This window comes from Daktulosphaira vitifoliae, unplaced genomic scaffold, assembly GCF_025091365.1.
Source record: "Daktulosphaira vitifoliae isolate Bord-2020 unplaced genomic scaffold, ASM2509136v1 Scaffold_3, whole genome shotgun sequence".
NCBI lineage: Eukaryota > Metazoa > Arthropoda > Insecta > Hemiptera > Phylloxeridae > Daktulosphaira > Daktulosphaira vitifoliae.
The window spans coordinates 41181708-41205284 of record NW_026099574.1 but is presented as its reverse complement, the minus strand read 5'-3'; the positions used below and the strand labels follow the sequence as shown (position 1 = coordinate 41205284).

General features: G+C 26.3%; 1 protein-coding gene across 3 annotated transcripts in view; it reads right to left on the bottom strand.

Moving 5' to 3' along the window:
• Positions 1-82: 82 nt before the first annotated feature.
• Positions 83-23577, bottom strand: part of LOC126902260 (pancreatic triacylglycerol lipase-like) — a 36016-nt gene continuing 12521 nt past the window's right edge. For 2 of the 3 annotated variants that reach the window (XM_050679343.1, XM_050679342.1), the window contains exons 2-7: positions 13963-14104; positions 8595-8737; positions 6581-6832; positions 2836-3018; positions 307-475; positions 83-238 (exon numbers count right to left, since the gene is read on the bottom strand). In XM_050679343.1, coding sequence (XP_050535300.1) covers positions 100-238; positions 307-475; positions 2836-3018; positions 6581-6832; positions 8595-8737; positions 13963-14104 — 1028 coding nt within the window. In that variant the 3' untranslated portion in view covers positions 83-99. The remainder of the gene's footprint in view (positions 239-306; positions 476-2835; positions 3019-6580; positions 6833-8594; positions 8738-13962; positions 14105-23577) is intronic. The other variant, XM_050679345.1, reaches the window with a different exon arrangement.

Sequence of the window (23577 nt, the reverse complement as noted above, 5' to 3'; positions counted from 1 at the left end):
AATTTTGTAGCTTCTATTTGAACAAATAATAACTATTTTTATTATCAAAAAATACATTTTAAAAGAAAAATTTCTTATGAAGAAAATTTTTGTTTTGATTTAATAACTTGACAAAGAAAGAGTTGATGGAGATATTTTCAATCCTGACGATATTTTCATCTTAATATCTCTATATGGTTCTATTCCTTGAGCATATGGGGATTGGTTATTAGTTGTGAAATAATATATTCCTTTTGCACTAAAAAAAAAACAAATGGGTTAAGTTATAATACAATAACATAAATTTAAATTATTTAAGTAACTTACGTTCTTGGGGTATGTTCACCCATTCGAACTAGGCTGCTAACATTTGATGCTGAACAAAAATCAAATGTATATAACAAATAGCTCATACACTTTGCTGCCAAAAAGTCTGTCTTTCCCATAATTGATTCAGCATAATACTCGACTGCTCGAACATGACTACATGAAGAATCTATTACAGTTTTTAATATATATTTTTTAATTATAAGCATATATAAAAACTAAATACAATCTTTATCAAATATTTCAAAGACATCTAAAATAAATGTTCTTATTAGCTTAAGTAAAATAATTTGTTTTCTATTTTGCAAAGCATTTTATTTTTAACGAACTTCTTTTTTCCGTGGATGATGGCAACTAATTTAGCTAGCAATATGACTTCAAGTTAATAACTTAAATATTTTTTTATAATCTATTTTTGCTTCAAAGAATCTCAAAAATTCAAGAGTAGATACTTAAAAAAAATTTCATAATAAAATAAAAAATTGCTTTTTATAGCATAATTGAAAAAAAAAATTCAGATTTGTCATAAATCTGGAAAACGAAGTATCATGAAATTTTATTAGAGTACTTGGAATTTTGATGATAATGTTATAAAGTATAGTGCAGGATTGGGAGGCCAACTTTCCTTGGCCACTAGCTATAGCCCATATGAAAAGTTGGTATATCAAACGGAAAATAAATATGAATATGCATATTTATCGACTTTCAAAAGACATTTGATAGTATTTACAGAAGTCAGTTATGGATAGCATTAAAAGATTACGACTTTCTCAGAAAACTTATTCAAAACTGTAATACTTCCGGTAGAATACGTTAAGTTTCTTAGTAAAAACATCAATACAGTTTGAAGTTAAGAACAAACTATGAAATTAATTAAAAAATTAAACGAAATTAAAATTTTTTATAGGGCAAGGGGATGCGTTATCTCTTAACCTTTTTAATTTGATTTTAGAAAGAGTNATTTTGATGATAATGTTATAAAGTATAGTGCAGGATTGGGAGGCCAACTTTCCTTGGCCACTAGCTATAGCCCATATGAAAAGTTGGTATATCAAACGGAAAATAAATATGAATATGCATATTTATCGACTTTCAAAAGACATTTGATAGTATTTACAGAAGTCAGTTATGGATAGCATTAAAAGATTACGACTTTCTCAGAAAACTTATTCAAAACTGTAATACTTCCGGTAGAATACGTTAAGTTTCTTAGTAAAAACATCAATACAGTTTGAAGTTAAGAACAAACTATGAAATTAATTAAAAAATTAAACGAAATTTAAATTTTTTATAGGGCAAGGGGATGCGTTATCTCTTAACCTTTTTAATTTGATTTTAGAAAGAGTGATAAGAGAAACACAAAACATTAAAAATGTAGATGTAATCGGAAAATATACACAGTTAGCTTATGATGATCATATTGTTTAAGATGTTTTAATAACGCATACTTTTAAACTGTTAGACTTGACTTGAGAGAGTGAACAAAGATTTGGAAAATTTAGGGATAATGAGATTAGAAGACTTAGAGGATCGAGAACCATGAAAAAAAGTAATGAAAGCAACAAAAGGCTTTCAAGGTTTGTAAGCCAAAAAGAAAAAAAAACCTCCGTATTAAATTGTATTATTAGGTAAAGGGTTTATTTAAAGGATTTATTTTTTGCTCGTTGCCTTCCTCATGGAAAATGTCTGGAAAGTGTGCGAATTTTTAAATTAAAAAATTGTATCAACCCGCAAATATTTTAATTGTCAAAACTAAAATTCACGGTATATGACCTGATCACAATTTTCTAATTTAGTAGATACAACACTTAAGTTTTTAGAGGGCAGAGGGCCATTATTATATATACTTCAAGGAAGCACATGCTAAATGATTTTTAAATAGTTTTTAGGAATACAAATTTTTTTTTTTTTTTTTTTTTATTCAAATAACTTTTTATAAAATTTACATCTATACAAAATATATGCACAACCGTAAATGGGTTAACAGTAGTGAAAAAAAAATTACAATATGACTTGAATAGCATGCAGTAGGGGGGCACCCAATGGAGCTACCTACTTTGAATTTTGTTTTTTGATTTCATTTTTTTTTTCTTTTTTTCCTATAGGAGGTCTCTACATCATTTTCTTTTTAATCTTCTTGGTGGATTGTCGGGGATGTGCTTTGAATAGAGGTATTGGATATTAGGGTTTGGGTGAGAGTTTAATTTGTTGTGAAATTTTAGGTAAGCAGTTTTGGCAATATTGTTAACATAACTAATTTGAAGATCTGAATGAAGAGTTTTATTAGGGACGTACCTAGGGGAATTGGTGAGTGTTCGTAGGCAAATGGATTGAAAGGATTGGATTTTTTGGATGTTGGATGGAGCGGCACAGCCCCAGATTTGAATACCATAAAACCATAGTGGAAAGAGAATACAAATTTTAGATTATTATTTAAATTCAACATAATTCACATTAATTACAATAATTCAAATTCGTTAATATTAAAATAAATAAACACTATTTATGTAATGTTTGATTGAGCCTTACTGAAACCACATGAGGGTTGAATAAACGCGTTATTGGCATAGAAATCTATGTTACCCAGTGGAGATGATTTTCCTTTGTAGGCTATATTGGTATGAACGACGTCGACGAATGCTGCATCAGATTTATCAAGCATTTCGTTAGAAATTATATAAGCATCAAACAATGGGGAAGCTGGATCCAAACCTTATCAAAAATAACTTATTAATTATATTTCTGAAATAAATAAACTACATATATCATACAAATTATAATTTATTATAAAAAATAAATTATCCTTATGTAATTCGATGGTAAACAGAAAAAATGTGTTAAATTAATCTAAAAAGTTATAATAGTATTATAAATTTTTAGATATCACCAATATTTTTTAAAAGACGTCTAAAACAATAAAATAAGTAGTAACAGTAGTGTATTTGAAGGAGGTAATACGGACTACTCTTTCCACAAGATTTATTTATTTTAATGTCTACATTTTTTTTTTTTTGAGAGGTTTGTCTTAATTTATATCTTTCCTTGAGGTAAAACTATAGATATTTCACTGTAATTATTTCAAAAAATCAACATTATTTTCCATGCATTGGTATGAGGGTTGCAAAATTTCAAAACAAAATAAAAAAAAAATTTTTTAATAAAATGTTAAGTTTTTTATTTTTATTTTACCATTTCTTCATAGTATAATAATTATATTATTAATTAATAATTCTTGTAATAACTTTTATTGCATTAACCACATAAATATCACATTAAATTTCTAATGATATGTTTTAGTTTTATTCAATTGCATGTCACCAGTTATTCAATTTTAACCCATAAATTTCGTCTATAGTTATAGCACAGAATAGATAGGACATTTTTTTTCAATCATTTTAAAAGTTAACATGTGTAATAGAAATAAAGAGTTAAAAGTTGCTATGTATATTTTCTATAAATGGTTTTATGACTAAGTTATATTTTAAAAATCTGTTATTATTAAGTTTTATGTGTTCATAATAATGCTTTTAAATAATAACTAATTAAATAAACTAATTCATCTAATTAATTATATTTCATTATATAGAGAGAAATTCAGTACAAGACACATTTTTCTTAGCTAATGATAAAATTGAAAAAAAATATTCGGATTTAGTTGATTAATTTCTTGATTTATAACAAGGTTAAATATTTTTTAGGTTTATCCTTTATCATTTATAAGAGATTAAGATTTATAAGAGTTTGGGTATTTATTTTTTTTTTTATGGATATATACGTTATAATAGATTAAATGTTAGATAATAATCCAACAAGAAAATGACTGGTTGATAATAATTTTTTGAACAGTATGTCATTAGTTATGAATATTTTTATATCTTGATGGAAAAAGTAGTGGAGCAGAGTAGGATGTGATAAAATAGACAAGGAAGTGTTTTGGAGAGAGATAGATGAGGTAATGCAAGAGGTAACGGGCAATGAGGATGCGGTGATAGTTGGAGATATGAATGGACATGTAGGTAATAAGAGGAGAGGATATGAAAGAATGCATGGAGGGTTTTAGTGGGAAGAATGAGGCTGGAGAAAGAATCCTGGATTTCGCAGTATCGTATGATCTTGCTGTGGTTAATACCTATTATAGAAAGAGGGAAGAACATTATATAATTTATAAGAATGGGAGGAATAGTTAACAGAGTGATTATTTTATGTGGAAGAGAGAGCGTAAATCGAGTAAAATATTGTAAAGACGGTAATAGAGATGACAGTGTGGAATTTCGAGGGAGATTGGATGGAGTATAAACGCCTATGCAAATAATCCAAGTGTGTAGTAAGTAAGACGAAGTTAAAAAGGTATGATTAGTTGTATGATAAGCTAGGAATAAAGGAAAGCGAGAAAAAAATCTATAGACTTGCAAAAGTAAGAGAAAAAAGGTCTAAAGATTATCATTATATATGGCGTACAAAAGGTGTTGATTATAAGGTACTCTTGAGTGATGATGATGTGAAAAAAAGGTGGAAAGAGTATTTTGAAAAATTACTGAATGAGGAGTACCCAAAGGAGACATTAAAGGATATCTCGTGGTATGAGAGATTGGTAGATTTAATTAGCGAGAAAGAGGCATGGGAGGCTGTGGTATCAATGAAAAAGAATAAAGTAGTAGGACCAGATGAAGTACCAGTAGAAGTATGGAAAATATTAGGCGGTGTTGGCATAGGTTGAGTAGAGTCACTAGAAAAGATAGGATAATGAACGAGCATATAAGAGGGAGTATAGCTGTAGCTTCAATCGTGGATAAGATGAGAGAAAATAGACTTAGATGATTTGATCATATTATGAGGAGAGAAGAATCGGAAGTCGTAAAAACAGTTGTAGAAATGAATGTTGAAAGAAGAAGAGGTAAAGAAAGACCAAAAAAGAGATGGAGGGATGTTATTGAATGCGATATGAGGACAGCTGATGTGAGTGTAAAGGATGTGGGAGATCGTTTCAAGTGGAAGTTTAGGATAAGAGTGGCCGACCCCAAGTAGTTGGGATTAATGTGAGGAAGGAGAAGAAGAAGAAGAAGAATAAAACTAACATATTATTATAGTCTAAAAGTATAATAGTTATTTAAAAACAAAAGTACTACTAAATATTAACTAGATCAAAAGGTATTAATTTGCTGGTAAAGCTGAGAAGGTATTAATTTTACCATGATGTTTTTTTTATTTTTGTGTCTGTTGCCACTTTTTTTCAGCTCTCATTGGACCGATTTTGATGAACAATATGTCAAAAGATCACAAATCGTATCTAGCCGAAGACATTACCCTCAAAAATTAAAAGAAAAAAAATTTGTCCCGACGATCTTTTATGTGCAAGTGATTGCCATTTTGTTGTGAATTATGTGCAAAAAATATGCTATTATATATTTTTGAATCTAAGAATTACTAATCTGGATATAATTATCTACCAATTTCTTAGAATTAAATACTATCTACAGATTTGCATCAAAGCGTTTCTAATAATAGGCATTAAGACGAAGAAAAAGACTCAAGTTCAGTGGTCTTGAAGAAATTAATGGTTTGTGTTTTTTGGCCCGGTGCTAGGACGTTTAAGTGAGCATGATCTGATGTTTGAAGTTATCTGGCTTGTTGGTAAGTAGGGCGTTTGAGAAAGATATGGATAATTCTCCAATGCTCTATTTACCATGTTTCTGTTTTTTTATTTAAATTAAATTTTTAACTTTTCCTTTTGTAACCCTACTTGGTACACCTAGCTGACGCGGTCCTGTTTTAACTATTCAAACAGATGAGGAGTAGCGCGGCCAAGTCATCAATTTTTTACTTAATTTTTTTTATGTTTTATAATTTTTAAATATAATAATAATAATTTAAATAAAATAAAAAAAATTGACTTTTTATGACAAATATATATTATTATAGTATCTATCATTTTTCTTAGAAACTCATTATTTATGTAAATTAAATATATAATTTGATATGTTTCAAAATTATAAGAAGTAAAAATTAAAAAATAAGACTGCTATCTTTGTTGTGCAACGCCGACAAAATTAATTGAAAAGTAACAGAATTTAGTACTATATATCATATGGTAATACTTTCAGGATTATCTTATCGAATGTTATTTGAAAATATAAAAAAAATCTATTCTAGATCTAGTAAGTTTTTCCAGAGTACCATCGAAACTTTTTTTTTTTTTTTTTTAGAACAAATATATAAATTTGGATGTTGGTTTTTAAGAATTTTGAAGTCATTAAAAATAATCATAGATTAATACCAGTTATTCTTTGAAGTGAACTATTTGTCAATCGTCCTATGTGACCTGCTACTTGGGCGCCTAAACTGAACCCAACGACGTGTAAATCGTTAATGTTTAAGTCACTGCGATAACGAAACAGATCTTTCAAAAACAATGTAGTACATTTTCCAACTAGTGGTACATTGTGAACTGCTTGCACATAACATGGCTCATTAACCAATTCTTTGTAATCCACTGATATAATGTTTAAATTTTTGTACTTTAAATAAACTAGAATTTAAAATAAAAAATATGTATCAAACAAATTATTTGATTTAGCATTCGATACTTATGACACAAAATTGATTTGCTAAAACAATTGGTTTCCATTAGATATACAAGATTAGAAATATTATAGTGTTATGCTCGTATTTTTTGATGGTTTCATTATTAGATTAAGAAGTGTGTTAAAATTTGATATCATATTACTAATTAATCGTAAAAATTTTATCAGGATAGATTTTAGAGATTAAGTAGAATGTTTAACAAAATTATGAATAAAAACTAGTTTGATAAGATTATTGCTTACTGTGTATTATAATTTTACTAGTAACTTGTTATTAAAATTTTTTGTTAGGTCAATTTAATTTATGCAAAATATAACGTTTCATAAAAATTAACATCATCTATTTTAATTTCATCAATTGTTTTGATTATGTAATTTTTTATATCAATTCATTATGTTCTTAAGTTCTTTTTAGCACGTATAATACTAACTTAATTGTTAATTGTTAATTTTTTGGTTTAATTCACGTATAACAATGAATTAAATGGGTAAATTAAATCGATTACATAAATAAAATCGATTTTTTATTATTTTTAAAAAAGATATTTCATTTGATTAAATCAAATTATCGATTTGGTAACTAATTTATGAATTAAATTCTCGTTTATAAAGAAAACTATTATAATTTTGATAAATAATTGTAAGTTATAAATGAAATTCAAACACTTTTTTTTGTTTCACTAAAATACTTAAAAGGTTTATTTTTTTTATAAATATGTTGCTGAAAAAATGTAATACTGGGGAGAAGTTTTTTTCTTTTACCATAAAATCACTAAGCACGTTTTTGACTGCAGTGGTTTTGTTTCGGTTTCATTGCGCGACATCCAAAATTAATTTCTAACAACGCCACTATGTACTAGTGTTATATAGATTTAGTTTAGAACTAGGAAAAACTAGATATAAAATCTGATATAATTTTAATAAATAAGATAAATTGGATGTTATATTTAGAGTTAAGAGTGCATTATATTATTGCTCTAATAATTTCAAAATAAAACATTACTTCAAAATTATATAAAAAACAACTAGAATTAGTTGTGAATTTCCGAGATTTTCTTATATTTTTTGTATTTACAGCAATACTTTACTTTATATTTACTCAAAATGCGCTTAAATTTAATATTTTTAAATCTTTATGATGATCTATTTGTTTGTTAAAGTTTCATGATCTTAAATTAAACTAAAAAAAGTTATATTTGAAAGTTCGAATTTTTTTAAAAAATGACACTCAAATTCAACTTTGAAGATACAAAAAATCGATTAAACTAGATGGCACAATCCTAAATGTTGCAAGAATTTGATTAAACACCATCAAATCGTTTTAGGAGAGTTCAAAATAAATATAAAACATTTTTTTTCTTATAAAAATTGTAAACAAGAAAAATTTTTATGTTATTTATGTAATAAATGTGTATTTTATTGATATAAGATTTTTAATAATCAAAGGTAAATCTTTTATTAAATCATAGAACATTTCAATGAAAATAAAATGAAATGTTATTTAAAAGCATACAATAATGCTTGAATACTTTTAATTTATTTTAATTATGTATACTACCAGTGATTTTATTTATATGAATTTTCAGACTTATAGCTTTTCCGGAAAGTGTTTCCTTTAATATTTTAAAACTGTAGTGTAAAGCAAAATTTGTTAAGACAAAATCCCTTATGAAAGTAAAATAGCGTGTGTTACGGGATGTAATTTACCTGGTCTAAGCTCCATGTTCGGCGAATAATCTTTATCACCAGTATAACCGTGTATAAGAAGCTTAATGGGAGCATTTAATATAAAAGGTGCCCATAAAAGTGTGTCTGGTATTGAATTGTCCAAAACGTAATCATCAGTGTATCTAAAAAATAATAATGACAAATAAATCAAAAAAAAATTCTGAATTTTATGTATCCTGATATTAAAAATAAATTTTGCCAATAAAATATGTTAAATTAACGTCTACGTTATACATAGGCATAGATAATATCTATTTTTTTACTTATGTAGGTTCATAATTTTATTTCTACTTTTAGGAGGTATACTTTTTTTAAGACTTATATTTTTTTTACATTGCACTTATAGATAGACGCAGTTGTTGAAACAGTTTTTATGCTTTCAAAACATTTATAAATTATCTAAATTTCTATTTTAATATGTCTCTTTGAAAATGTTCTACATTTGTTAAGGACCGCGTGGTATATATGTATACCACATATTTATGTATATTTTTTTAACACCTATAAATATTCTAATTCTCAAGTTATGATTTACTCAGTATCCTAGCCTTGATGTGCACACTGTTAAATATAATGTACTGCCGTACGCTTCTGGAATAATTTGTGTCTGAAATAAGGGCATCAATAACAATGAGGAATAAATCCGAAGACATACTTTTGTATTTATATTCACCTTTAGATTTAAACTTGATCCGTTACTTTTGCACGTTTGTAATATGTCATAGATAAACGGGTTTCTGGGGTATATTTTAAAAAAATGAAATACTCTTAATGCAGTCATTTTTTGTTTGAATTTGTTTCGTTATTCGCACCACTTTTACATTGAATTCTGCGTGAATAAAACTAAAGATGTCAGAAATTTATTTTTTATTTATTCTAAGAATTTTACGTCTTAAACCTTCAAAAAAGAGGTTTTAAATGTAAATAGTTTAATATGGACTAACAAATGTATATGCATTGTGTACATTATCTGGATTAATTGCAACAATACTATTTTAAACTTGAGGAAACTTGGAAATCAAATACAAAGCCATTGCTTTAATGATTAATAGATTTTCTCAAAACAGATGAATAATAACAAAAAATATCTAAGAAAAAAATATACCAGTACTTATTTTTTTCAAATAAAACAAAACAATTAGATATTTCATCATATTATCTCTCTTTTTGAAGAAGACATAACTAAGTAATTGTACCTATAAGTAGAACCTCTACAAATTATTTTATAAATATAGAAACGGGTGAATTGTTATGGTAATAAAAACCCTTGATTTGTATAATCTTATTATTTAAACAAATTTGTGAAACTAAATGTTTAATATACAAGTAGGTTTATTGCCAGCCTGTAGTTATAACGTCGTTTGCCCCTTGCATAACGACTAGTTATGATAGCAAGGGTAGCCACCACCTAGACGAGGTGCCACACCTATCAAATATGATCACCAAACCATAACTGGAATTAAATATTAGTTAATATGTCATTAAATATAAATGATTATAACACCTTGTGATTTATTAACTATAATTATAATAATTGAGTTGTATGTGGTTTATATATAAAACATACCATAGCCCGTGACTAGATTAAGGAACAGGAACAAAATACATGCGTGTACTTTAATAAATACAAAAAGAAATTTTGAAGTTATGATTAATAAGGAAATTTAATTTAATTGTTGACAAAGAAAATTAAGTTAAACATGGGAAAAAGTATGAATTTATCAAAAATAGTGTCTACAAAATAAGGTAACGACAAAAATAAAATAAAATATTTAAAAAAAATCAAATAATATAAGAAATGTCGCAGACAGTATTGGAATACATCCTTTAATGTTAATCGGAAAATACCAGGAGCAGTTTGAACACTGGCGTTGGCAAGAGAAAAGAAAAACACGTGCTCTCCACAGATTAATAAAATCAATATAATTTATAATAAAATAAAATAATAAAAATACACCTCATTATAAAAATATTATTGTTGAGAATGATACTCGGTTTTCGAAAAGGTCTACTTTATGATTTGGATGCTTTGTCAAAAAGACCTGTCCGTTTACCGTTGGTGGCTCTACTTCATCATTAAGAACTTAAATGAAATCAAAGAAATGTGAGCTAGAGTGCTCATAATTCGGTCAACTACAGAATTAAGGAAGAAAGCCTAACACCAATCTAACGGCAAGGTTGGTTGCATTATCTAGTGGAAAAATGAAGAAGTAAATTAATATAATAAAGGATATGTATGATAACACTTGTACCAGGGTAAAAAGTATGGACGAAGTAACAGAATATTTTAGGGATTAGTTCTGCTTTAAGTTCTTACTTATTTTATATAGTGATGGATGAAATTACTAAAGAAATACAAGGAAAGTAAACGTGATGCACATTGTTCGCTGACTATATAGTGTTAATAGGAGAAAATGGGAAATAAATTATTCATAAGCTAGAAGTGTGGAAATCGGTTATTGAATGAAAAGGATTAAGAATAAGTAAGATCAGATCATATAGAGTACGAGTTTGACAAAGGATAACATGAGGTAGGTAAAATGAGAAGATCGGTGAAAATAAGCGAGGATATCATAGGAGAGGTGGAAATTTGGTATTTAGAATTAGTTTTGCAAAAGAGCGCTGGTATTGACGAGGATGTAAGACACGGGATTAAATGTGATTAAATGTGATTGAAGTGCAGAGAGCACCTATTGTGTTATGTGATAAGAAAATTCCGATGAGGCTCAAAACCTAGATGGTTTGGTCATGTTATGAAAAGAGAGGAATCGGAAGCTATAAGAACAGTTATAGAAGTTAACATTGAAGAAAGAAGAGGTAGAGGAGGACCAAAAAAGATATGGAGAGATGTTATTGAATGTGATACGAAGACGGCTGAAGTGAATGTAGATTATATAGAATATCGTGTCTAGTGTAAATTTAGGATAAGTGTGGCCTTCCTCAAGTAGTTAAATTAAAGAGACGAAGAAGAAGAAGTTAGTAACGTATTTATGATCTCTAGTTAACAATTACAAAGAAATCCTAATAATTTATAAAGATAAGATTATAAGATCAATGTAGGAATCAGAATAAATGTCGAAAATTTTGTTATCACATCATATCAACACTTACTATACATCTCACTATACTATTAGACTTAGAAGACACTTCAAAAGTAAGTTACCTGTTTTAATTAATAACTCTTTTTATAATGTATCTATTTATTTTGCTTTAATTATATATTGTGTAATTGTATAAAAATTATAATTTTGTAGAGCAATAATGAAACCTAGTAAATTTTAACGGAAAATATGACTAATAAATTCAAATTAATTTTATGACAAATATATATTTTTAATTTAGTGAATAAAAATAGTCAGATCTATGAAATGTTATTTAAAAATATATTATTATGTTCGGCAGTACACACTGGAGAACTAAAGTACACACTTTAGTTGATTTTAAATTTAAGTTTATATTGTACATCATCTAATAATATAATCTAGGTAAAATGGTATAAGTTCTCTACATTTTCTACTTGTTCATTAAAAAGTCCACGTGTCATTGACATTTTTTTTTCACTTTGCAACATTTTTGGTTCAGTCCAATAAATTATACAATAATTTAAAAGTATGTTGTACGATAAATTAACAATTATAATATGATTTTGGAGTTTTCGAAATCTGGCAACCTTGTTTATGATAAAAATTTTAATATTTTAGATAAAATTTTCTCATTTTATGCGTTCGTGTTCGAAAGTTATTTTCAGTTAAAAATTATTTCATATTATTACATGGTGAAAATTAATAGCTGACAAGAATGTTGCGTTAGTAGCGAAAAAGGTTCGCGGGGGAATACATAGATACACAATATACTTTAATAACGTAAATCAAAATGAATTATTTTTGCAAAAAAAGTCATAAAAATGAGGAATTATAGCGAAGATGCTCGAAAGAACTTCTAAAGTGCTTAATAAAAACATGAGAAGTTTTACACTGTAGATGTTTAAGAAAGTCGTCTTTGCTCAAAATAATTCATTTTAATCCGACAATCTTTGCGGTTAAAAAATCAAATACTAGCTCACAGAAAATTCTTCCATTTCATTGTTTTTTTTGTTAAATAACTTAAATATTGATTTTTTTTTTTTTGCTATTAACTTTTGATTTGTAAGTTATTTATTTTATATATTTAAGAGTTACAATAATTGTATAAAAGCGCTTTTAGATAGATTTAAGTTATTCTCAAATCTGGACTCATTAGTTCCAAGATGTGTTAAATTTGTCTTGATTTCTATTTAGTTAGATTTATTTTACAAACAAAAATATAGTGTCATATATATGAAACTGTTTACTTTAAATAACTTAAATCAAAATTGCTTAGCTTAAATATAATATTGTACATAAGTCTTTTTTTTTTGACATATAAAGTTTAGGGATAAGCATAAGTTAGGTTAGAATTAGGAGAAATTAGTACAAAATATTGTTGTCAAATATCTTTTAATAAGTTATTATGCTGTAAAATGATCTCAAATTTTAAATTATGCTCTTGAACTTTATTTTATATTTAAATTTAATAAGTTAAAGCAATTAATAAAAATTTTAATTATTCATTTTATCCTAGTAACACGGTAAATTAAAAATGTTTACTGATTTTAATTTTAATTTAATAAAATTCATCTCATTTGAAAGATAAAAACCACAAAACATCACTTTTTTATCTTTTACATGCTTAAGAAACGTACTTTTTCATTCTCAATTAAAATATATATGTTACTTGAGTATAATTTTCTTTAAAATTGTATGTTATCAAAAATAAAATTAAAAATATGTTAGATATGACGTTATCACACTGTACTCTTATTATACATTTACAAAATTTATATATGACACTTAAATTTTTAGTGTCAACATCTAAATAAATAATAAAACAATGATTATAACACAAAATTATGGATATAATCATTATTAACTTTGCCTGGCTTATTCGCTTTACTTGGAGTTCCCACGGATTTAATTTAAGATTTTGACGTGGGATCATTACATAAAGTTGAAGCCTCAATTTTTTTCAGGAACACGAAAAGTTAACATTTTTTCTCATCGCCAAAGATTTTATCGAACTTATGATAATAATTATAATATAAACATAAACACATCATACAAATTATAACTCTTAATATTCGAATACATATTATATTTTGATCAATAGTATGTTGGCAATATTTGTATGTTTTACTTATTAATATTGAAATTTTCCCTAAATAATTTTTTTTGAACTATCTCTAATACAGTTCTGACTTCCTCTATGTTTATTACATCTTATATTATATTATATTTTTAGCATAAAAGAAATTCATTTTTAACTTTATTACCTGGTGTATAGATGAAACGTGATATTTTGATTTGGACACTTAGGCGGTGGTACCCAACAGTATTTAAAGCTATCAAATCCTGGTAGAAATTCCAAAAGTCGACTTATCCCTTGACTTATTCCAATTATGCTTAAGATGTAAACTGCAAGTACAATGAATGATTAACAAAAAAAAAAAAAAACAGAAATTAGCTTGTATAATTCGAGAAGAAAATATTCTAGGAATGATTTATTGATTAATTTAATGCATAATTTTAAGCTACAATTTATTTTATTTTAAAAATAAAAGAAAAACTCGCTTATGAGATAATTAATTAAATTTTCTTGAAAAGTTCCGATTTATACAATGTGATTGATTTATCATTAAACATAGGATTTCTTTTAAAATAATTATAGTTTTGTAAAAATTTTTAACTTTGATGCAAAGCTGAGATGGTATTGATTTTATATAGATCTGTTTATTTATTTATATTTTTGTATTTGTTACCATTTTCCTCAGTTCTCACTGAAATAATTTGTTTAAATTAAAATTGCTATAACTTTTTTGAAAATTAATGAATTAATGAAAATTTTTTTTAAGAATACTTAAAGTATGTTTCTTTTTTTTTGACATATATATTAGGGTGTCCCTTATTTTGAAAATTTTGGAAATTCTTCGAGCTCACCCCCCAAATTTGTGTGTATACATATAAAAAGTGACAACAAAAAATTTCAGGCCGATCAGATAAGTTTAACCCGTGCCGACTTGGGGTTGAAAATCGGCCAAAAGGGGTACTTTTTTAGTTTTTAGCAATTAACTCGTAAATTAACGCTCTCACAAAAAAAAATATGTGAACTAAATTGTAGAACTAATTGTTTTGTATAAGTTAAGTCCTTACAGTTTTTCTTTTAAATCCATTAGTTTTCTAGAAAAATGTCAAAAAACATAATATTTCGTAAAATTGCCGAAATTAGCATATTTACAAATATTTCATCATATATGACGAACCATATGTGATACGACCTAATGTTTCATACGAAAATTGTTTAAAATTAAATTTTACGAAATAAAAGTAATAAGTACAAATTTCATTGAACCGATTGTTTTATTGCTATAGCTGAAATAACTCGATCATATTACGATTTTTACTTAATATATGAATTTTATTGCTTAATTTAAATATATTTCATTTATATTGTAATGTGATGTATTTGTTTGACTTAAACGCATAATTATACTTACTTCTCAATATTATTGCATAAATAAAAAAAAAATTACTACATAAAATACAAAATGTTAAATTCAACAGTTGAAGCTTTAGGCCATGACGTCGATTCTCATATTATAAATAAGTCTTCAATACATAGATGCCGTGATGCTATGCGAATTGAACGGGCTAATTTAATAAAAAAAAATTTTCAAAGTTGTCCTTCTATTTATGTCACTGTGCATTGGAATGGAAAGATTTTACCAGCTTTAAATGTAAGAGATTCAGGCATTGATAGGTTACCAATTGTGATAACTAGTAAAAATTTAGATTTATTAATTGGTATACCGAAACTGAAAAATTCGACGGGATATGAACAAGCTATTGTGCGTTAGATGATTGGGACTTATTAAATATCGTCCAAGCTCTATGCTGCGATACCACCGCATCTAATATTTAAAAACTTATAAAAAAATTGGAATAATATTGATGTTTCTAATACGATCTGTGGAATAGATGACGTCGAATGTGCTCTGCACTTGAAAATTATCGAAATGATATTCTCCAATTTTCTAGGGAAATGTTGGGAATCGAATGTTTTAGAGATAATCATCCGATTATAAAGAATTGCTCAAGCTATCTATAATTTTTTTAAATGGTGACTCAGATAAAAAAATTAAAATACACCCTCCTGGAGCCATGCACCAAGCTCGTTGGATGAGTAAAGCAATATATTGCTTAAAGGTTTTTTTTTACCGAAAACAGTATTTACTAAAAACTTTTAAAATAAATACTATTCGAGATATATGTATTTTTATTATTCGATTTTATTTAAAAGCCTGGTTTAACTGTACTGAACCGTCCAAAGCTCCGAATAACGACTTAAATTTTATCAAAGAATTAAAGTTATATGAACAACCGTTAATTGCGAAAGCAGCGTTAAACAAAATTTATAATCATTTATGGCACTTAACATAGGAAACAGCTGCTCTAACATTTTTTGACGATTCCATTTCAACAAAATAAAAAAATTAATGGTTGTATTCCTTAATAATGAGTCAATAATAAACCCTAGCAAACGTTTTATTCTTTCATCGTGTGATATTGACAAATTATTTCAGGTATAATAATTTTTGATATCTTTATTTTTTGATGACTATTGGATAATTGATATTTTTTTTTAGAAAAAACTGTAGCTTCTTTTTTGTCAAAAAGCAGTATGAAATTTTTTAAATATGCTAATTTCGGCAATTTTACGAAATATTATGTTTTTTGACATTTTTCTAGAAAACTAATGGATTTAAAAGAAAAACTGTAAGGACTTAACTTATACAAAACAATTAGTTCTACAATTTAGTTCACATATTTTTTTTTTTTGAGAGCGTTAATTTACGAGTTAATTGCTAAAAACTAAAAAAGTACCCCTTTTGGCCGATTTTCAACCCCAAGTCGGCACGGGTTAAACTTATCTGATCGGCCTGAAATTTTTTGTTGTCACTTTTTATATGTATACACACAAATTTGGGGGGTGAGCTCGAAGAATTTCCAAAATTTTCAAAATAAGGGACACCCTAATATATATATATTAATTTGTTAATTATCAACTTGATATTTGAACATGTTTTGTAAATATTAAGTCCTTTAAATATGCATTATATTAACATTCATGTAACAAGTTAAAAAAAAATACACAAGGGATTACGAATACAGGTAGCTAATTGGTTTTTTATGATATTGCTATCACAGTCACGCATTGTTTATTATCAATTATGTCTATCAATAGATATACTTTTTGCATTGTCAGTTAGTGTATTTATAAACTCACAACAATGTACCTTACTATCATTGATAATAACAATGCTGTGTACCTGCTAATATCGATGTCATAAAAATCCAATTAGCTACCTGTATTTGTAATCCCTAGTGTATTATACGTATATATTAACTCAAAAATTTGAAACTTTAAATGTTTATATCTAATAAACAAATTAAGTTTCATTAAAAATTCAAATGCCATTTACTATTAAATTAAAAACTCAAACATTTTATTAAATTAAAAATATGTGTTACCATTTAAAAAAACAAAGTTGACCCCCTTCCAAGGCATAAGGGATGAACTTAAAAAGTATTACATAGTTAATAATTCAAGAATAATGTGTAACTAAAGATAGTAATAAAAATTTTTTTTAAAATTATTATTATTCTGTAAGTAATTGAGTGGGTTATGATAAAAAAATCACCCTGTATATATAGGTATAATAGTTCATATAATTTACTACAAGTTAAAAAAAATCCTGAACAGTGGCGACGTGATATAGTTGGGTCAAGTATAATGATATCTGACAGTGATTAAAATCACTATCATAAAAAACACTTCGATATAAATCTGAAAATAGTTTTAATTTTAAAAAATTGATGGACTGTTCCAAAAGCTAAATGATCTCCTATTTCCTTATTTATATTCTGATTACAGGTTTTACGATTTAGAAGTGTAATATATAAATATATATATATAATAATAAATATATAAAGGGAGATAGTTTTATTTAAAACAAAAGTATGTCACATAAACGAAGAATATAAATAGTACTCATCTTAAAAAAATTATAATGATCCATACATTTTTCAAAAAGTTATAGCATTATAAAATTAAAAATATGAATAAGAATTTTCTTACAAAAATCGTATTTTATTTATTAACATTGATATCTGTTTTCACCATGAAAATAGAATAAAATTCGAAATTTTTATTTTTCATAATAAAGTATATTACATTAGCTTTAATTTAAGATATATATAAAAGTGTCAGACTTTCCAGAACTCTTAAAAAAATTATTATGAAAAAAATCTACTTTCAATATGCATTTTTAAGTTTTGAACCTCCCTCTATTAAGGGAAATGGTCCGATTTTTTTCTCATGAAAAAGTTGTATTGATCCATACATTTTTCAAAAAGTTATAACATTTTAAAGTTAAAATTTTAAAATATAAAATCGAGAATTTTATCATAAAAATAGCATACGATTTTTTACCGTGAAGACAAAATAAAGTCCAAAATTTTTTTTTTCATAATAATGTATATTACATATGCTTTAATTTAAGGTATATATAAAAGTGTCAGTATTTTTGGAAGACTTTCAGAAATTAAGTTAAAAATTTGTCATTTTAAATCCCCCCTATGGGCAGGTAAGGGGTTAAATTTATAAAAAAATATACCAAATGATAGGTAAAGAAATCATGCATCTATAAACAAAAATTATATTGATTTGGTAATTTTTGAAAAAGTTATGGCAGGTTTAAGTAAAAAAATTAAAAAAATTAGCGATTTTTAAATTTTTTGGATATTTCCCCCATTTACGGGGAACTTTTTTCAGACAGACAAAAAAAAGAACACATCATAGTAAAATTAATACCTTTTCAGCTTCGCATCGAAACTAAAAAACTATATTGTGCCAAACAATTGTTATCTATATAACGAAAATTAAATGAAAATTGCTACTTTTGTAAAAAAAATCTTTGACTTTTGTATTGTTATTATTTTCTACTTCCACAAATGAAACAGTTTAATATGTAGATATTAGGGAAGTTTTCATATATTTTAACTTAAATATTAATGACGGATAGCAAAAATCGAAATCAATATTCAAATAATTAATAAATATATAAATAAATATAGTTTGAAATATATAAAATTTAAACTTTTTATACATTAAATCTTAAGTACCAGATGATGGAATTAATAAATATATTTGACTAGGTGTTATAGCAGTGGTTCTTAACTGGTGTTCCGTTAACTTGGCTAAAGTGTTCCGTCAAAATTTCAAAATTATTGTTAATTAAAATGACTGGGACAATTTAATTTTCAGTTTCATCGTTTTTAATAATTGTACTTATTACAACACAATGAATTATATAAGTACTTTTGGGTAAAACCGTAAATTATTGTTAAATAATATACAAAAATTTTACTTTCGCGTGTTCGTGTAATGTTGTATCCATACGACGATAACAGAAATAGATTATAAATAGATTGTAGAAATATTGTAGAAATAGTAGAAATGATAGTAGAAATGTAAAAGAAATACTTAGTACACAATTAGTATGATTCCGATCGTATGCGATACAATATATTTGTATAGCGATTAGAATTTTATTACAATTTTCAACATCATACTTATGCGATCATGGATTTTCAACATTAACAAATATTAAGACAAAAAAACGTGAAAAGCTAACAAATATAGAAGAGCAAATGAAAGTAGCACTTTCATATATAAGACCAAATATTCAAAATATATGCAACAATCATCAGGCCCAAATAACACATTAAATAATCTAAAATTTTTTTTAAAAATTGTACTTATTTTGTATCATTTACCAATTTTATTAAATATAAATTTCATTGACTAAATACGAGTATCATTATATAAGTAATTTTATTTAAAAAAATGTAAGTATTGTATTATTTTACGACCTAGTGCTCCGCAAAATTCTTATACAATTATAAGTGTTCCGTGATTCTAAAAAGGTTAAGAACCACTGTGTTATAGTATTAGAACAGATATTCGCATATTGTTGTACATTTCATTGAGCTCGTTTGATTCAATTTAATTTTGAATGCGCCAACGTTTTGTACGGCAATTTCCAATAAAATTTGAAATAATTATTTTAAATTACTTGTAAAATTAGTTTACAACTTTTTTTGTGACAAATAACAGCATTTATTAATATTAAAACACTCGCTATGATTATCTTCTATTAAAAGTTATTAGTTATTATTATAGTTATTTATTATAAATATATTAAACCTTTTTTCTGCTTAAATGATTATTTTTTCAAATAGAGATGCACAGTAAAAAAAATTTGATGGAAAAAATAGCACCATTGACACCACCCCCCTAAGTTTAATGATCTCATTAATTTCTTTGATAAATTGATGATATTGAAAGCAATAGAATTGAAAGCAATTATTTTGTAGTGAACTTTACAATTTGTTGTCATAACAAAATTATATAAAAAATTTTTTTATTTAGGGAATGATTTAAAGAATTTCATAAAATTATGGTAATAGAATGAATTTTTTATAGAATATATTTATTTTGAATTAATTATGTATTATTGGTTACCAAATAATAATTGAAATAATTTGTATGTTCGTAGTTAAAAAAAAAAAGTATAGATGATAACTGAGAGTAATTAAAATCACTTATATAAGAAACGCTTCGATGCAAATCTGTAGATAGTATTTAATTTAAAGAAATTATTGGATTATTCCAAAAGCAAAATTAACTCCTAATTATTTATTTATATCCTAATTTTAGTTCTATGATAAATAAGTGTAATATAAGAATAAATATTTAATACAGTTAAATTTATTTATTAAAAATGTAATAAATTTGTTCAACTTCGACTGTTATTTGCATATAGAAGATAGGTTGTCGAAGCAAATTTTTTTTTTCAACTTATAGTTGGTATATAAGCTTTAATTTAACATATGCTTAAAAATGCAGTATTTCCGGAACATTTAAAAAAAATAGGTTGAAAAAGTTCTGTAAGATAGAGTATATAGAGTACGAGTTTGACAAAGGAGAACACGAGGTAGGTGAAATGAAGAGGTCAGTGACAATAGGCAAGGACGTGATTAGAGAGGTGGAGAGTTTTATGTATTTAGGGTCAGTTGTGCAAAATAGTGGTGGTATTGACGAGGATGTAAGACACAGAATTAAGTGCGGGTGGTTGAAGTGGAGAGAAGCGTCTGGTGTCTTATGCGATAAAAGAATTCCAATGAGGCTGAAAGGTAAATTCTACAAGAGTGTAGTGAATCCAGCTATGATGTATGCTTCAGAGTATTGGGCGATTGATAAGAAAGTAAAGCAGAGAATGAATGTAGCAGAGATGAGAATGCTTAAATGGATGAATGGAGTGACTAGAAATGATAAAATAAGGAACGAGCATATAAGAGGGAGTATAGGTGTAGCGTCAATCGTGGATAAGATGAGAGAAAATAGACTTAGATGGTTTGGTCATGTTATGAGGAGAGAAGAATCGGAAGCTGTAAGAACAGTTATAGAAATGAATGTTGAAGGAAGAAGAGGTAGAGGAAGACCAAAATAGAGATGGAGGGATGCTATTGAATGCGATATGAGGACAGTTGATGTGACCGTAGATGATTTAGGAGATCGTGTCAAGTGGAAGTTTGGGATAAGGGTGGCCAACCCCAAGTAGTTGGGATTAAGGTGAGGAAGAAGAGGTTGAAAAAGTTCTCTATTTTATACGTATTATTCAAAGTTTGAACGCCCCCTGTATAAGGGGATATTATCTCATTTAAAAAAAATATATGTCGGATAAAAGGAGTATACATAAAATATTTAGAAATCAAAATTTATGTTGATATATACTATTCTCGAAAAGTTATAGCAATTTAAAGTTGAAAATTAAAAGTTTTATCACCAAAATAGTATGTTTTTAACTGCGGTAGCCATTTGCACATAAAAGATATGTCGTCGGGAAAATTTTTTTTAATTTATAGTTCGTAATTTAACATACGTTTTGAGGACGCAGTATTTCGGAATATTTTCAAAAGTTAAATTTAAAATGTTGACTTTTGTGAAAAATTGCTATTTTGAATTCGCCCTTAAAGACAGGTAAAGGGATAAATTCAAACAATTTTTATCGAATGAAATAAAATTATCTAAAGTATATAAAAAATAATAATTTTGATTTTATAATTGTTGAAAAAGTTATATGTTTTAAGAAAAAAAAAATTTTAAAAATTGTAATTTTTTGGACGATTTCCTCTATCTACAGGGAGTGAAGGAAATATTTTTTAATTTTTCAGAGCAATGTCTTCAACTAGATAGGATTTGTGATTTTTTACCGTATGGTTAAAAGATATCGGTCCAGTGAAAGCTGAGAAAAAGTGGTAACAGACACACAAAAAAAAAAATATTCTATTATCAATTAATTTATCATCAACTGTCAAAAAATAAAAATACCAAGCACAGGGGGGTCGCAGCACAGTGGTGACGTGGCATAGTTGGGTCAATTATAATGACACTGACAGTAATTAAAATCACTATCATAAAAAACGCTTCGATGCATATCTTTAGATAGTGTTTAATTTAAAAAAATTGGTGGATTATTACAAAAGCTACATTATCTGCTATTTCCTTATTTATATTCTGATTAAGATAAAGTATGTCGAATAAAAGAGAGATATAAATATTATTTCTCATAAAAAGATTGTGTTAATCCGTACATTTTTCAAAAAGTTATAGCATTATAAAGTTAAAAATGTAAAAAATAAAATCGAGAATTTACACACACAAACACATTTAACACACAAAAATAGCATTCGGTAGCCATTGTCAACGTGAAGACAAAATAAAGTCCGAAATTTTTTTTTCCATGATAAAGTATATTACATTATCTTTAATTTAAGATATATATAAAAGTGTCAGTATTTTCGGAACACTTTCAAAAGTTAAGTTAAAAAAGTAAATTTTGAATCTCCCCTGTGGGCAGGTAAAGGGTCAAACTTTTAAAAAACAATATACCAAATGATAGGTAGACATTATGCATCTATAAAAAAAATTATATTGATTTTCTGGATGTTTCCCCCATTAACGGGGAACGAGGGAAATTTTTCAATTTTCGAGGATAATGTTTTTACAAGATACGATTTGTGATCTTTTGACGTATAGTTGAAAGAAATCGGATTGTGAGAGATGAGAAAAAGTGGTAACAGACACAAAAAAAAAAACACATCATAGTAAAACCAATACCTTCTCAGCTTTGTATCGAAACTAAAGTCACATTATAGTATAATTAATACTTTTTCAAGTTGGTATCGAAGTTTAAATATTATTATTATTTTTTAAACAAACAATCTAAAAAAACAAATTTTGCTTAAATCCGTTATTTAATTATTACTCAAGTAAAATTTTATTCAAACATATGTGATCTACATGTTATAAGAATTTAGTATTAAAAGCCCCAACTCAAAATTTGTTTTTACTTGTATTATTGATATAATTATATATTATAGTATTCTAATAATAATAAAAAACTTTATTAGGTTTTTTTTATAGGACAATAATTAGATACAATGGCGCTGATAAAACTCAAAAACTTTTAATTGGATAAGCATGCGATAGGTCAATTAAAACTAATACTAGTTAAAGAAAACGGTCGATTTCTTATTTTGGATCTAAAACTAAGTATATATAATACATAAATATTATATAACTAGATACTAACAACATACAATTGTATGACTATAGGGAGGCAAGGAAGTAGCTCGACTCCCTTAAGTAACTTTGGTTGACCAAAAAGATGTATATTATTATTGTATTTCTAGTTAAATATTTTATACTTATTCTCATTAATATATTTTCATAATATATATAATCAAATATTAAAAAAGATATT